This window comes from Mustela putorius, unplaced genomic scaffold, assembly GCF_011764305.1.
Source record: "Mustela putorius furo isolate JIRA1106 unplaced genomic scaffold, ASM1176430v1.1 tig00000698_pilon_pilon_pilon, whole genome shotgun sequence".
Classification (NCBI taxonomy): domain Eukaryota; kingdom Metazoa; phylum Chordata; class Mammalia; order Carnivora; family Mustelidae; genus Mustela; species Mustela putorius.
This window is the reverse complement of record NW_025421449.1, coordinates 4,575,916-4,592,117: the sequence shown is the minus strand read 5'-3', so window position 1 is coordinate 4,592,117 and position 16,202 is coordinate 4,575,916. Positions and strand designations below refer to the sequence as shown.

The 16,202-nt window shown below is 39.1% G+C and overlaps 2 protein-coding genes across 9 annotated transcripts in view; both read left to right on the top strand.

Annotated features, from left to right (window-relative positions):
- Positions 1-14,578, top strand: part of ANXA7 (annexin A7) — a 33,714-nt gene extending 19,136 nt beyond the window's left edge. For all 3 annotated transcript variants that reach the window (XM_004769449.3, XM_004769447.3, XM_004769448.3), the window contains 6 exons: positions 170-283; positions 564-734; positions 3,768-3,938; positions 4,018-4,093; positions 6,304-6,416; positions 8,638-14,578. In XM_004769449.3, the coding sequence (XP_004769506.1) occupies positions 170-283; positions 564-734; positions 3,768-3,938; positions 4,018-4,093; positions 6,304-6,416; positions 8,638-8,760 (768 nt within the window). In that variant the 3' untranslated portion in view covers positions 8,761-14,578. The remainder of the gene's footprint in view (positions 1-169; positions 284-563; positions 735-3,767; positions 3,939-4,017; positions 4,094-6,303; positions 6,417-8,637) is intronic.
- A 749-nt stretch (positions 14,579-15,327) lies between these two features.
- Positions 15,328-16,202, top strand: part of CFAP70 (cilia and flagella associated protein 70) — a 107,796-nt gene continuing 106,921 nt past the window's right edge. For 4 of the 6 annotated variants that reach the window (XM_013044313.2, XM_004769452.3, XM_013044311.2 and 1 more), the window contains exon 1: positions 15,329-15,525. The gene's annotated coding sequence lies outside the window, so the exon portion shown is untranslated. Of the gene's footprint in view, positions 15,526-16,202 lie in introns of all 6 variants that reach the window. The other 2 variants (XM_013044312.2, XM_045083472.1) reach the window with 1 other exon arrangement.

Genomic DNA, 16,202 nt, shown 5'->3' with positions numbered 1-16,202 from the left:
ACAAACTCTAAATGTATATATTTACTTGTTTTTAGTACATACTATTCAAATTTGAAATTTTAGGCTTTCATAAAGCAACTCAATTCCATTTTCCATATTTTTTTAAAAAAAATTTAGGCAGTAAAATTTGGAGAACACACATACTTAGTTTTTATTTGTAATTAAACAGGATTTAATCAAAGACCTTAAATCAGAGTTAAGTGGAAATATGGAAGAACTGATCCTTGCCCTATTCATGCCACCTACATATTACGATGCCTGGAGTTTACGGAATGCAATGAAGGTACTGTGTGTCATTTACTTTGTATATTTTATCCTATTTCAAATGGAAAACCCCACAAATTACGGCAGTTTTGAATATACAGAGACAGCTAAATCAATACATTATATTATATCATCTGAATATAGAGAGAGCTTTGCAGGTTTGGAGGCCAAAGAAGTATTCGATGGAATAGTGAGATTTAATTACTTCCAGCAGTTTTTTTTTTTCCTTCTTTTTATTTATTTATTTATTTATTTATTTATTTATTTAGTATAATTCTCCCTTTCTTCATTTCACACAGGGAGCAGGAACTCAGGAACGTGTATTGATTGAAATTTTGTGCACGAGAACAAATCAGGAAATCCGAGAAATTGTCAGATGTTATCAGTCAGAATTCGGACGAGACCTTGAAAAGGATATTAGGTCAGATACATCCGGGCATTTTGAACGTTTACTGGTATCCATGTGCCAGGTGAGTATACCATGAATGTATGCTGATAGAGGGAACATTCTTCATGTTCTATGACCAGTGAGCATTCCTTATTACTTTTAGTATTTAACTCACTCGGAATCTTGCCATCGTTACAAGGGGCAACACAGAATCCAACATACAAATTTCTTTGTAGTCACAATTGAGATTTATTTCTGCAGATCTGGCTTTTGTAAGGGATTAGAAATTAACTTCTTTAGGGTGCCTAGGTGGCTCTGTGGGTTGAGCCTCTGCCTTCGGGTCAGGTCGTGATCTCAGCATCCTGGGATAGAGTCCCACATCAGGCTCTCTGCCTGGCGGAGAGCCTGCTTCCCCATCTCTCTCCCTGCCTCTCTGCCTACTTGTGATTTCTCTCTGTGTCAAATAAATAAATAAAAGAAAATAAAAAAAAGAAAAGAGGGTGCCTGGGTGGCTCAGTGGGTTAAGCCACTGCCTTTGGCTCGGGTCATGATCCCAGGGTCCTGGGATCGAGTCCCGAATCGGGCTCTCTGCTCAGCAGGGAGCCTGCTTCCCTCTCTCTCTCTCTCTCTGCCTGCCTCGCTACTTGTGATCTCTGTCTGTCAAATAAACAAATAAAATCTTTAAAAAAAAAAAAAAAGAAAGAAATTAACTTCTTTAAAGTTATATGGAATCAGAAATCAACTTGAGACTCTCTATTTTAGGCTGGGGATGAAATTTTGTACTTTAAGCTTAGCATTGTACTGTCAGTTAAATTGGACCATCAACTGAAAATATGCAGGACCATCACGGAAGTGCTAGAGGAAGTGAAAACTGTGAGAAGAGCCAGAAATGCAGAAACATTTCTTGGACTTCACAGCAATGTGGTGATAAGCACCTTCCTTATTCTGATTTCCCAGATGTGCTGGAGAAGTGACAGAAAATTCTCCAAATAGAGTATTTGGAATGATATTAACATACTTATAGATGAGATGATCAAGGTTTATTTGAAATAAATGATGCAGAAGACCAGCAAACTGATTCAGTATCAGGAGTCAGTGGCTTTCCTGCTAGTATAGAAGGTTGGATAGTCCCAAGAGATCTGAGAGTAGACAACATGCTTTTCAGAGCAAAGGGAGATAGTGGCAGGAAACAGTGCACCAGGGTCAGTGGATGTGGACATGAGAAAAGAAAGCAAATGGTTGGGAAGAAATTGAATTTACCTATGATGGAATAACAGTAGGAGAGTAGATTGGCATTTAAAAACAATAACAAGAAGAAACACAAGAAGACAAAAGCAGGAATAGAGACTTAACACTCATTTTTTAGTATTATTAAGTGATTATTAAGACTTTATATGAGGGGGCGCGGGGCGCCTGGGTGGCTCAGTTGGTTAAAGCCTCTGCCTTCGGCTCAGGTCATGATCCCAGGGTTCTGGGATCATCGAGCCCCACATCAGGCTCTCTGCTCAACAGGAAGCCTGCTTCCTACTCTCTCTCTCTGCCTGCCTCTCTGCCTACTTGTGATCTCTGTCTGCCAAATAAATAAATAAAATCTAAAAAAAAAAAAAAAAAAAAGACTTTATATGAGGTGCTAAGTTTCTTTATGCAGAATTTAAAGCCTGGCTACTTTATGAAGTAAAGGGGCCTCTTTCAGGGAGTGAGCAGAGGAATGTCTTCCCAGGAAAATGAGATTTGTGTTCTGTGTTTGAGTCCAAAAGCAGTCATCTGGAGAGTTTTTCCTGAACATCTTTCATGTGCTACCTATAGTCTCCCTTTTAGAATATGCTTCTGTATATTCCATGTGCCCAGTGGTCTTACGGATATAGCATCTCACCTTCAGGAACACCTCTCTCCATTTTGTTCACAGACAGGCATGGAGACTCTAGAGGGCAGCCTTTCCTTTTTTTGGATTTGTGTTTCTGTTTTTGAGAGAAACCAAATGCCCATCTAAGCTTAGCTCTTGCTCAGACCCAGAGCTCCCTTTCCAGCTGTCTCCTTCCTCTTCTCAGGGAAGAGTTTGGTATACAAATTGGCACAGTCTAGCAGAACTTGAGTTATTTATAGCTTCTTCTAAAAAGTTCGTGTGTCTCTTGTATGTATACAGCCAGAATTTACATGATGTATCATTACACTTGGCTGAAGGAAAGGAGGTTCATGAAGCCTCCATATTATAAATTCCCTCCCTTGACTTAAATTCTTGAGAGCAGGGACCTGGTCTTTCTTGTGTCCCTACCACCTAGCACATCCTGTTGGTTCACTTTCTCTGGAGAACCCTGGCTAACAGAGCCTCACACAAAACAAGTGCTCTTTAGCTTTTAGCTGCATGAATGAAAGCAAACTGGAACTCAGTATAACACATATTTATCTTAAATCTCAGCTAAGGAAAATTATAATTTCTTCACTTGAGTGGTAGTTTATATCTCCTAGTAGAGATGTTTTTCTTTTCTTTCCTTTTTTTTTTTTAATTAGGGTTTTTTTTTTGGCTTTTTGGTTTTTTGTTTTTAATATTTTATTTATTTATTTGACAGACAGAGATTGCAAGTAGGCAGAGAACCAGGCAGAGAGAGAGGAGGAAGCAGGCTCCCTGCTAAGCCCGATGTGGGGCTCGATCCCAGGACCTTAGGATCATGACCTGAATCGAAGGCAGACGCTTTAACCCACTGAGCCACCCAGTTGCCCCTAGAGATGTTTTTCTTTTTTTGTTGTTGTTTTTTTTTTTTTTTTGAGGAGGCAGGGAATGAAGATATACATGACAAACTTTATGCATTGATTTTCAATAAATTGTTCTTTAAGTCCAAAAGTAACTAGGGTTTTTTAAAAGATTTTATTTATTTATTTGACAGAGATCACAAGTAGGCAGAGAGGCAGGCAGAAAGAGAGGGGGAAGCAGTCTCCCTGCTGAGCAGAGAGCCCAATGCGGGGCTCCATCCCAGGACCTTGAGATCATGACCTGAGCCGAAGGCAGAGACTTAACCCATTGAGCTACCCAAGCGCCCCCAGAAGTGACTAGATTGTTAAAAAATTTTTCAGTAGAACTTGTATCATGTTTTCCAATTCTTGCCTTCCTCTCTTGCAGGGAAATCGTGATGAGAACCAGAACGTTAACCACCATTTGGCTCAGGAAGATGCTCAGCGTCTCTATCAAGCTGGTGAGGGAAGACTAGGGACAGATGAATCCTGCTTTAACATGATTCTTGCCACAAGAAGCTTTCCTCAACTGAAAGCTACTGTGGAGGCTTATTCCAGGGTATGAGCTTTTCTTTTGAAGATTTGGCTTCAGTTTTAGGTTGTGAAAATATTTTAACCCTTGTACTTCTTGTTTGCAGGTGGCTAATCGAGATTTGCTAAGTAGTGTTGCCCGTGAATTTTCTGGAAATGTTGAAAGTGGTTTAAAGACCATCTGTAAGATACTTCTACATTTTGCTTTGTTTTGTTTGTAGATGAAAAAGCTTTGAATAGTTGTTTCCATTAAATGATGAAATTAATATAGCCTAGGAATCTGCTTAGGCAGAGGCTGAGCCAGTCCTATGTTTTTATATATGTAGTTCCCTATGAATGGTGGTGGTGTGATCAGAAAGGGTTATTTGGAATTATTTGGTCTTCATTCTGTATGCTTTTCATGAAGACTGAGCAGGAATTACAGTAGATGTAGCGTTTCCATTGAAGTGAATGGGGAAGCCTTAAGGAACTACAAGTGTGACCACACAAAGCCTCATTTTGAGCTCCCAAAAAAATGTTTTGTTTTTTTTTTAAAAGATTTTATTTATTTATTTGAGAGACAGCATGAGCGGAGGTGGGTGGAAGGGAGGGAGATAGAGAGAGAGAGGGGCAGACTCCCTGCTGATCGGGGCTCAATCCCAGAGCCCTGAGATCATGACCTGAGTTGAAGGCAGACACTTGGCTGAGCCACCCAGGTGCCCCAAAAAACACCTTTTTAAAAAAAGTTTATTTATAATCTCTCCACCCAACATGGGCTTTGAACTCACAATCCCAAGATGAAGAGTCACACAGTCCACTGACTGAGCCAGTCAGGTACCCCTCAAAAAACCCCTTTCAGATAGGATCCAATGAGACCCCTTTCCCTTTTGAAATTAAAAACAAAACAAAACTTTCTGGTGTTCTTTGAGTTGTCCAATGAAATGGAAATTTAATTCTCATGGAGAATATAGGACTAAAGAGAGTGTTATTAACACATTGGTATTAATAATTGAGTGTCCTAAAAATAGTACTGTAGTAATTGTAGGTAAAGCAGTCATGTAAAGTTAGTATATTTCTACCATCTGCAAGAAGAGACTTTGCTAAGTTAATTTTCCTAAGAGAAAATGTCAGACTTATTATCATTCTCAATTTTTGACTCAAATCTGTTTTTTGTTTTTGTTTTTTTTTTTTTAAGATTTTATTTATTTAGGGCGCCTGGGTGGCCCAGTGGGTTAAAGCCTCTGTCTTCAACTCAGGTCATGGTCTCAGGGTCCTGGGATCGAGTCCCGCATCAGGCTCTCTGCTTATCAGGGAACCTGTTTCCCCCTCTCTCTCTCTCTGCCTGCCTCTCTGCCTACTTGTGACCTCTCTCTGTCAAATAAATTAAAAAATCTAAAAAAAAAAGATTTTATTTATTTATTTAACAGAGATCATGAGTAGGCAGAGAGAGAGGAGGAAGCAGGCTCCCTGCTGAGCAGAGAGCCCAATGCGGGGCCTGATCCCAGGACCCTGGGATCATGACCTGAGCTGAAGGCAGAGGCTTTTTTTTTTTTTTTTTCCAAAGATTTTATTTAGTTATTTGACAGGCAGAGATCACAAGTAGGCAGAGAGGCAGGCAGAGAGAGGAGAGGAAGCAGGCTCCCCGCGGAGCAGAGAGCCCAATGTGGGGCTCGATCCTGGAACACTGAGATCATGACCTGAGTCGAAGGCAGAGGCTTTAACCCACTGAGCCACCCAGGCGCCCCTGAAGGCAGAGGCTTTAACCCACTGAACCACCTAGGCGCCGCTCCTCAGAGCTTTCTTTGTAATGGAGTCTTAGAGCTGCTGCTTTTGGAGAGTCAGAGGTGTGGGGACTTGGCTGATTTGAAGAGAATCTTTGAGTTCTTAAGTCAAGACGGGGAAGATGGGGAAAATGATGTCATCTAGAGTCCGGCGTGGGCTTGGGTGAGAGAAGGTACTACTGTACTGAAGGCAGCCGTGATTTACACGTGATTCACTAAGCCACCCAGGCGCCCCACAAATCTGTTTTTTGTACTGGAACGTATCTCATATCCTTCTGTCAGCCAAACGATTTATTTGACGTCTAGAATTCAGATTTCAGTCATTATTTCTTTTAAGTAAGATATTTACCAGGGCACCATTGTCACAGATTTTCTCCCTTGAAGGGGGAAAAAAACGTAAAGAATCTAAGCTCTTGCATCTATGGAGAAAAACATGGGATTTATTGGCTAAAGGGAATCCTCTAGAATTAAAGGTATCCTGTCTGCAGCTAGAAAGATGGATGAATGCTAAGAAAAATCAAGATTTCTGAGGTGACTATAAGGAAGGATCAAAGGCAGGCTGGAAGTGATAAATGAAGCTGAAGCATGGATACCTTGTCAAGGCATCACATGTGAATTATCTTTGACTTGCAGTGCAGTGTGCCCTGAATCGCCCTGCCTTCTTTGCTGAGAGGCTCTACTATTCTATGAAAGGTGCCGGCACAGATGACTCCACCCTGGTCAGGATTGTGGTCACTCGAAGTGAGGTGAGTCTTTCTTTTCTTATTTGATCCTACTTGATTTTTTTTTTTTTTAGATTTATTTATTTGTGGGGGAGAAAAAGGGAGAGAGAAAGAGAGAGAAAACACAAGGGGATTGAGGGAGAGAATCTTCAAGCAGATTCCCCCGCCCACCCTGAGTGTGAGCCCATGGAGGGCTCTGTCCCAGGACCCTGAGAGCATGACCTAAGTTGAAATGAAGAATGACATGTTTAACCAACTGTGCCACCCAGGTGCCCCTGATCTTCACTGGATTTTGAATGTTGATTTCCTAAAGGTTCCTCAGCTGACAAATAGGAAAGATGTTCTCCCTTTGTCACCTCTGGTAGAGGTTATATAAAGCAGTGTTCACTCTCCTCATGCCGAGAGAGAGGATTGGGTTGGAGAAACCAATCACTGTGCCAAGAGATTTTCCTACTTGAGAAGGTCTGTGGAGAATACTGATTTATATCCAATTGGAAAATGTTTATCTTTTCATTTTGCTAATGTAAAAAACTGTATGACAGATTAACCCAATTGGATATAAAAATTCTTGAAATTTAGCATGCCTTCTAATTATAAAATTATTTTTAAAACCTTTTTCTCGGGGCGCCTGGGTGGCTCAGTGGGTTAAAGCCTCTGCCTTTGGCTCAGGTCGTGATCCTAGGGTCCTGGGATCGAGCCCCGCATCGGGCTCTCTGCTCAGCAGGGAGCCTGCTTCCTCCTGCCTCTCTGCCTGCCTCTCTGCCTGCCTGTGATCTCTGTCAAATGAATAAATAAAATCTTTAAAAAAAAAAAAAAAAAAAAAAAAACAACCTTTTTCTCTTTACCTAAATATACCTCAAATGCTTTCTTTTCTTTGACTTTCTATATTTATTGCACTTCTTACTTGAAAGAAAACATGCCATAAATTATGGTAGGAAAGATAAATCATTTTTCAAAAGACAACAATCATATGGTATTTTTAAAAAACTTTGTGTATCTATACTCAGACCCAGGTTTTTTAAGCATGATCTCTTTAAATCGCAATAAAATATATACAACATAAAACTTAACATCTTAACCATTTTATTTATTTATTTATTTATAGATTTTATTTATTTATTTAACACAGAGATCACAAGTAGGCAGAGAGAGAGGGGGAAGCAGGCTCCCTGGGGCTCAATCCCAGGACCCTGAGACCATGAGCTGAGCCAAAGGCAGAGGCTTAACCCAGTGAGCCACCCAGGCGTCTCACATTTTAACCATTTTAAAGTATGCATTCCAGTGGCTTAAATTAAGTACATTGACATTGTTGTACTGCCATTACCAGCACAACTTTTTTTACCTTGTAAAACTTAAAATCCATACTCATTATATAATAATTCACCATTCTCCTTTCTCCCCAGCCCATGGCAGCCCTTCTGCGTTCTCTTCCTCTGAATTTGACTACTCTAGGTACCTTGTATAGGTGAAATCATACAGCATTTACCCATTTGTGACTGGCTTCTTTCACTTAGCATAACTTTTTCAGGACTTATCCATGTTGTAGCATGTGTCAGAATTTCTTTTCCAGGCTGAATAATACTGTTCTGTATGTGTAGACCACCTTCTCTTACTCATCTGTAGTGGACACTAGGATTGCTTCCACCTTTCGGCTCCTGTAAACACAGGTGTACAAATATTTGCTTGAGTCCTTGCTTTTCACTTTTGTGTATGTACCTGGAAGTGGAACTGAAGTATCATATGGTAATTCTGTTTTGTTTTTAGTATATGTGCTGCCGAAGTGGGCACTGTTTTTTTTTTTTTTTTTTTTTTTTTTTTTTTTTTTGAGGAATCACCAAACCTTTTTCTACAGCAGCTGCATTGTTACATTCCTACCAGCAGGATACAAGGGTTCCAGTTTCTCCACACCCTTTCCAACAGTTGTTATTTTCTATGTTTTTTAGAGTAACCTTCCTATCAAATGGTTTTATTTTTTTAATGGTTTTTAAATAACCAGCATTTTGAGGATAATAGATGAAACTGGTACCACCCTTCTTCAGTATTTTTACAGAATAGCGAATCCACCCTTCATTGAGTAATGCCAGCAGTGGTATGAATGCTAGCAGTCAAATGTTTGTCACTTGGTGTTTTTTTCTGCCCTCTGCTTTGATTATAATTAGGCTCTTTTCACTATTAAAGAATAATTCTAATCTCAGTTTTCTTTTAACAGCTTTTTTCTAATATCAAAAATATCTCTTGCATGCAGATTGATCTTGTACAAATAAAACAGACCTTCAGTCAGATGTATCAGAAGACCCTGGGCACAATGATTGCGAGTGACACAAGTGGAGATTACCGAAAGCTGCTTCTGGCCATTGTGGGCCAATAGGAGGGATTTTTTTTTTTTTTTTTTAAATAAATGAAGCATATCCTTCAGTGATTGACCTGCATGCAGCAGTATCAACCATCACCTAACCAAAAGAGCTTTTTACTAAGGACCGTGTCAGGGTATTGTGCTTGGTTTGCACATGTGGTTACTGCCTTAATTCCAATGTTATTTTTTTCTCTATATACAATCAATTTGAAGCCATATCACAATGATGTACTAATGCAATGGTTGTAAGGCATAATTCGCACTGTTCTTATCCTAATCAGGATCCCAAATTGAATAAAAAATCACAGCAGTTTCCAAGTCTGCATAATAAAGCTGAATAAAAGAAAAAGTTGCAAAACTCTGCCTTCCAAAGCACATGTAGGTCCATTGGACAACTATAGTTGGTAGTATGTCAAAACTGTATTACTTTTTTAAAGATTCAGCTCTTTGGACCTAGAAGAGTAATTTGCATCTTATTTTACATAAATTGGTATTCTATATTTATAAGCATTAAACTTTTCACGTAGGAAAAGGATGAGTATTGCCTGTAGTAACTTTTTAAAAAGGGATTATATGTTTATATGCGTAAAATATATAGCCTACCTTTATGTCTACTAAAACTCCCTGAATATCTTCATTGTTCTGTGGTTTTGAAAAAAAAAATTATGAAAGACTATAAAAACTAGTAACAATTTAGTCATGATTCAAGAAAGTGAAGCTTGACAAATAGGAGGGGCTCAATTAGTGAATGAAGCTTATAGTATCTCTGGGAAAATTGGGTCCTAGCTCCTTGGAGTAGTTCAGGAGCTCACTCAGTGGTGTAGCAGGATGATTACAAAACCCATTGGCTTATCCCCACTACCGTGCAATTACTAATTGAGTATACTGAGCATTATAATAGGTAGTCAGGAGAAATACCAAGAAAGATTTGTAATATACTGGGGATTCTAAACAAAAATTAAGATACAAAAAACCCTGTAAATGTTAGGTAAATTCTGTTGAGGATGAGAACCCTATTCTATGTATGAAGTTCCCCGGCACAAAGCAGAAATTTAATACAGAATTGGTGAGTGAGTGTACTAAGAATTGAGAAGAACAGTAAATATCAATTGTAGTTCAATGAATATTGTTTTTGTGTAAATACCAAGGGGTATATAAGGTGGTATAAGATACAACCTTATTCTAAGGGAGATAGACCTCTCTCTGTACAGTTGTGGTGAAGGCAAGATACCCGGGTAGAAGGATAATGAGTTAAGGTGTATGTTAATTACTTTGAAATAGTTTCATTGAAAAAGTTCAGTTTTGATGTAGATTTTGAAAAAGTAACAGTGATTGAATTTGGTAAATACGAGAAGGGGGTAAGGTATTAAGGAAAGAAAAGATAGGAGCAATATATTTTTAAACTTGCTGAAAATTGAGATATAATTTATATACCATTCACCATTTTAAAGTGTACACTTCAGTGGTTTTTAGCATATTCACAAATTTGTGCAGTCATCACCATAATCAATTTTGAACACTTTCATCATCCAAAAACTTGAGACCTACCAGTAGTCACTTCTCATTCCCTCTCCTCCTGTCCAGCCCTTGGCAATCACCAGCTCACTTTGTTTATATGGATTTGCCTATTTTGGGCTTTTAATATGAATGGAATCATTCAGTATGTGGCCCTTTGTGTCTGGCTTCTTTCAGTTAGCATACTGTTTTTAAGGTTCATCTGCTTGTAGTGTGGGTAAATACTTCATTCTGTTTCATGGCCGAATATTCCACTGTAAGGACATTTTTTTTTTTTTGGTCCATGCATCAATTGGACATTTGGGTTGTTTTCACCTTTTGAGTCTTATGAATAATGCAGCTGTGAACATTTATGTACAAATTTTTGTGTGGACATGTGTTTTCAGTTCTCTTGGCTTTAGAACTAGGAGTGGAATTGCTGGATCACATAGTATCTTTATGTTTAACTTTTTGGAGATCTGCCAAAATGTTTTCCAAAACAGCTGCACCATTTTACAGTCCTACCAGCAGTGAACCCACCTTCCAATTTCTCTTTGTCTTAACCCAAAACTATCATTATCTAATTATAGCCATCCTAGTGGATGTGAAGTGACCTCCCCCTTGTGGCTTTGATGTGCATTTCCATAATGACTATTTTCTGTGCTTATTGGCCATTTGGATTATCATCTTTGGAAAAATGGCTTCTAATACTTTGTCCAATTTTTTTAATACTTTGCCCATTTTAAAATTGTTGAGGTGTAAGGGTTATATATTCTGTAGGGTAGAAACTTACATGATTTTGTACTCTGTTCTTTTATGAAATGGTCAGTTTAGGTGCAGCCACTAGAGGAGACGGAGGAGAGGCTCAGGAAAACTATTATATTCAAAAATCCTGGAGACAAGAGGCACTGCCACACACAGGGCCATAGGCGAAAGACACCAGGGTGGTCAGGAGGCGGAGGGGAATGCTTAGACCATGACTTTTATTGGGGTTTCTGGAAAGGCGTAGCAGGACAGGGTAAACAGGTAAGTATTGGCTAGTTGGAGTAATTTTGTAGCATTTGGGCTACATGAGTGATCTTTTAATGTCCTCATACCTGGCCATGGGATAATGAAGGCAGAGAAAAATTGCCCCCTGGGGTGAGGGCCTGATTATAGAAGGTATGGCTCTGGCTTGGTTAGTTTGCATATCAAAGCCATGCTCCTTGCTGGAACTTTTGCCAGCTCAATGAATGGGTTTACCTGGGAGGAGGTAGTCTCTTCCTAATCAGAAGTTTTTTAAGATGGAAAAACAATACACCAAAAATTATATATCCACTCAATATAGATTTACAAATATTTTTCTCCTGTGCTGTGGATAGCCTTTTTACTCTTTTTCTTTTTTTAACTTTTTTTTTTAAAGTAATCTACACCCAACATGGGGTTCAAACTCACAACCCCAAGATCAAGAGTTGCATCCTCCACCAACTGAGCCAGCCAGGTGCCCCCTTTTTACGTTCTTGATGGTGTCCTTTGATGCACAAAAGTTTGAAATTCTGATGAAGTCCAATTTTTTCTTCTTTGGTCACTTGTGCTTTCACTTTCCTGTCCAAGAAACCATTGTCTAATGAAAGGGTAACATGATTTACCCATATTGTCTTCTAACATTTTTATGGTTTTAGTTCTTATATTTAGGTCTTTGACATTTTTTGTTCATTTTTACATATGGTGAGATAGATGTCCAACTTCTTTCTTTTGGATTTGGATATATGGTTTTCCAACCATCATTTGTTGAAAAGACTATTCTCTCCCCCGTTGAGTGGTCCAAGCACTCTTGTCAGAAATCACTGTCCATAAACAGTTTTATTTCTGAGTTCTCAATTCCATTCCATTTGTTTATACATTTATCCTTATGCCTTGATTAAGCTGTACTTAATTACTTGATAAAGTAGCTTTGTAGTAAGTTAGAAATTGGGAAGTGTGAGTCCTCCAACTATGTTCTTTTCAATATTGTTTGCCATTCTGGCTCTCTTGAATTTCCATATGAATTTTAAAATCAGCTTTGTCAATTTCTGCAAAAAAACCAATCTGGGATGTTGATTGCTTTGACTAAATCAATTTGAGGGTGAGCAATACATTTGATTGTATTATTGGATGCTATCAGAAATAAATTGACTGGAGATTACATATTAGCTATTTAGAAATAAGTCCCTTGGAGTAATGAGAAAAGAGTTATTGGGATATGAGTCATTTAGTGGAGGTCTTTGAAACCCAAACTAAAGAGTTAAATATTACAGCTTTTTTTGGCCTCCAAACTTGTTTGTATATGTAGATGATTAAATTCTGATTCTCAGTACTATTGTATTTTCTGTAGCACTGAAGAGCGTCTTTTCCATGTTTCCTTAGGAAGTTGAGATTTTAAACCAGTCAAAAAAAAATTTTTGAGTGCCTTTCCTTGTAAGGACTAAGGAAATTGAGAGTGGCCATTGTTAAGCATTCCAGGAGGAAAGAACTAGAACAAAAGGGTTTGCCCTCAGGCGCTCTACACTATCATTTTTTATTGACAGTGATTAATTATGTTTAAGGAAGTGACACCTGTACTTAACTTTCATGCCTAGGTATCATGAGTGATCCAGTTCCCTAGTGAAGACTTAATAAGCCTCACTTATTACATAATGTATTTCATGCGCAGGGTAGGATGGCTAGCTCAATGCAAATTCATTCATAGCCCTCACCTGGGAAGAAATCCAGAGAGAAATGCCTTAATAGTTCCATAGGTCTAATTTTATTTTTTATTATAACACCACAACCTTTAAGAGATCTTTTCTTAATTTTTATAATTTTAATGTTTACAGCAGAAATAAAATTTATTTTTAAAATTTGGCTCTGGTAATTCTATATCCTCAGATGTTTCCATGGAGAGTGGTATGTGTCTGTGTGTATTGAAATAATTGTAAATGTACAGAAAAGTTGCCAAAACAGTGCAAAGAATTTCAATGTCACTTTCACCCAGATTCTCATATAGTTAACATTTTATTGCTTAATTGCTCACTGTGTGTGTATGCATGCGTGCATGCATATATTCTTTATTATTAGTCTTTTTCTAGACATTTTGAGGGTCGACAGAGGAAACTACAGATGTGATATTCCATGATTCCTAAACACTCTTGCATATTTTCTGAACAGGGACAGTCTCCTACATAAAAGCAAACCTTCCATATTAGAAAAGCAATTTTGGTAAACTACCATTAAATCCACTGAGGCAGTACAAATTTTGCTCACTGTCCCAATAGTGTCTCTCTTCCTTTCTGGACCAAAATACTATCCAGGAATACATTTTGCCTTTAGCTGTCATGTATCTTCATGTCCTTCATATCCAATAGTCCTTTAATTTGGAACAGTTCCCCATCTTTTATGTCTTTGACAGTTTTGTTTTGCTTTTTTTTTTTAAAGATTTTATTTATTTGACAGGCAGAGATCACAAGTAGGCAGAGAGGTGGAAGCAGGCTCCCTGCTGAGCAGAGAGCCTGATGCGGGGCTCAATTCGAGGACCCTGGGATCATGACCTGAGCTGAAAGCAGTGGCTTAACCCACTGAGCCACCCAGGTGCCCCTATGTCTTTGACAGTTTTAAAAAGTACAACACATACTTTCAATAGGGTGGCCTACAGCCTAGTCCCTCTGATGGTAGGAATACCACAAAATGATGCTTTATTTTTCCCAGTGAGTCTCAACAGGAGGCATGTAATGTAGACTCCTCCCAACCCTGCTGGTTAACCTTAATCACATGATCTTGTTGGTTTCTTCATTTCACCATTTCTTCTTTGTAACTGATTAGTATTCCAAAATCATGCCAATACCATCTTCTCCTCAAACCGCCTCCCACCAACTTTAGTATCCACTGGAGACTCCTACCTGAATCATCCACTTCTATAGTGGGTGTCAAATGGTAATTCTCTATTCCCATTATTTCCTCTGCCTTATTGGATTGGAATTGTTTTTCTTTCTCTTTCCTTATATCAATGTGAACCTGTAGATTCCTATTTTACTCAATGGATTGTAATCCATTATCAGTTTATTTTGATGCCCACATTGTCTCTGATTTGGCCAGTGGGAATCTCTTTAAGCTGGCTCTTAACATTGCAACATTTGCAGATATGTATATTGCTAAAGTTCATCCATGTATAGCTGTAGTTAATTTAGACTGCTATGTAATATGTTATTTGTGACTATAGATCAGTTTATTCACTCTTCCATTGAGGGGCACTTGGATTGTTTCCATGTTTTTGTTACTGTATTTTACTGTTCCAGATCTCTACTGTTGAGTTTGAAATGTATTAAAATTTGGGATTAATATCATATACTTCAAGTCTGTTTATTGTATGTTGTATAAGTATTGAGCACTAGAAGTGTTTTGCAACAGTTTTGACTGTTTTGCAAACTCACCAACAGTATATCAAACGCTCACTTTAAAATTTTTTTTCTTCCAAGTTTTTATTTAAATTCCAGTTAACAGTGTAATGTTAGTGTCAGGTGTAGGATTTAGTGATTAATCAGATGCAGTGCTCAATCCAAAATGTGTACTTCTTAATACCCATCACCATAACCTCTCTCTCTCCTCCACCTCCCCGCCCCACTCCCATCCAGCAACCTTCAGTGTGTTTTTCTACAGTTAAGAGTCTGTTTTATGGTTTGCTTTTGTTTAATACCCTATGTTCATCTTTTACGTTTCTTAAATTCCATATATGACTGAAATCATAGGGTATTTATCTTTGACTTATTTCATTTAGCATAGAGGATCACTGAAAATACTGTTAACCTGCATTTTTCATGGAGAAAGATTTAAATGACCGGTTTTCAAAAATCCCGGTTTACGTAGGGATACTGAAAGAAAAGGGTCGAGAAAACAAAATCGAAACTTGGAAAACTTTAGGCGTATGCCAAGGCAAAGTTGTACCTTGGACGAACTGACTCGGGGAGGGAGGCTAACGCTCAAGCGCTGTTTCCAGAGCGCAGGCGCAGAAACCTCCCAATAGCCGTTGCCTTCCCCGAAAACTTTATCGCGAGTCTTGGGATAAACTTGTGGTGATTGCCGGAACTAAATTCTCGCGAGAGGTAATTAGTAGTTGCCATAGTTGCGCATAAATACTTTTGCGGGCGCCTCAGGTTAGACTGCTGTATCACTCCCCAGAAAACCCTCTGCTTCCGGCCTCTCTACCGTGGTCCTGTGACCACACCCCGTTCTCTCAGTCTCTTCAGCTGCAGCCGGTTGGAAACGCAAGGCCGCCTCCGAACACAGGGCACTCTGGTATGGACCTAAACACCCCCCACCTGGCTTGGCGCGGAAGCTACTGCCAACCTCTCAGGCCTCCCATTTGAAGCCGGGCTTAAACCCCCTTTCCGCTTTGCCCCAGATACCACGCAGTAGGTCCACACTGCACCTCTGTCCCCAGATGACACGCCGTCCATCCTGTCCTTCATCAAACCTGTTTCTGATGTGACTGTTCTCTTGCATTTTCTTTTGTTTTTAAAAATTTTGTTTTTAATCTATGCACTCAACGTGGGTCTCGAACTCACAACCGGGAAAGCAACAGTCTGATGCTCCACCAGCTGAACCAGCTAGGTGCCCCTCCCTTGCATCTTCTTAGGAGTAACATGGCAAGAAATGAATGCCTCTTGGGGGCAACAGGAGCCGCCGCCCCTACCTCCCCCCCCACCCCCAGCCTGACTGCCCTGACCGTTAGTAACCAGCCAGATTTCTTGCATTCATTACACAATAAATATGCTGCTAAGACAAGGGTTAGTGCCGGGCACTCAGGGACTGTAAATGTGAGTGAGAGATTACTTGTCCTGGAGAAACTGTGCATTCAGGAAAAGCAGTGCACATTAATAACACCATATGTGCCTACATCATAGATTAAGCAGTTTTACTATTTTAGTGGATATTCACACCAAATGTGAAACATGAGAAGTTTATATTATCTT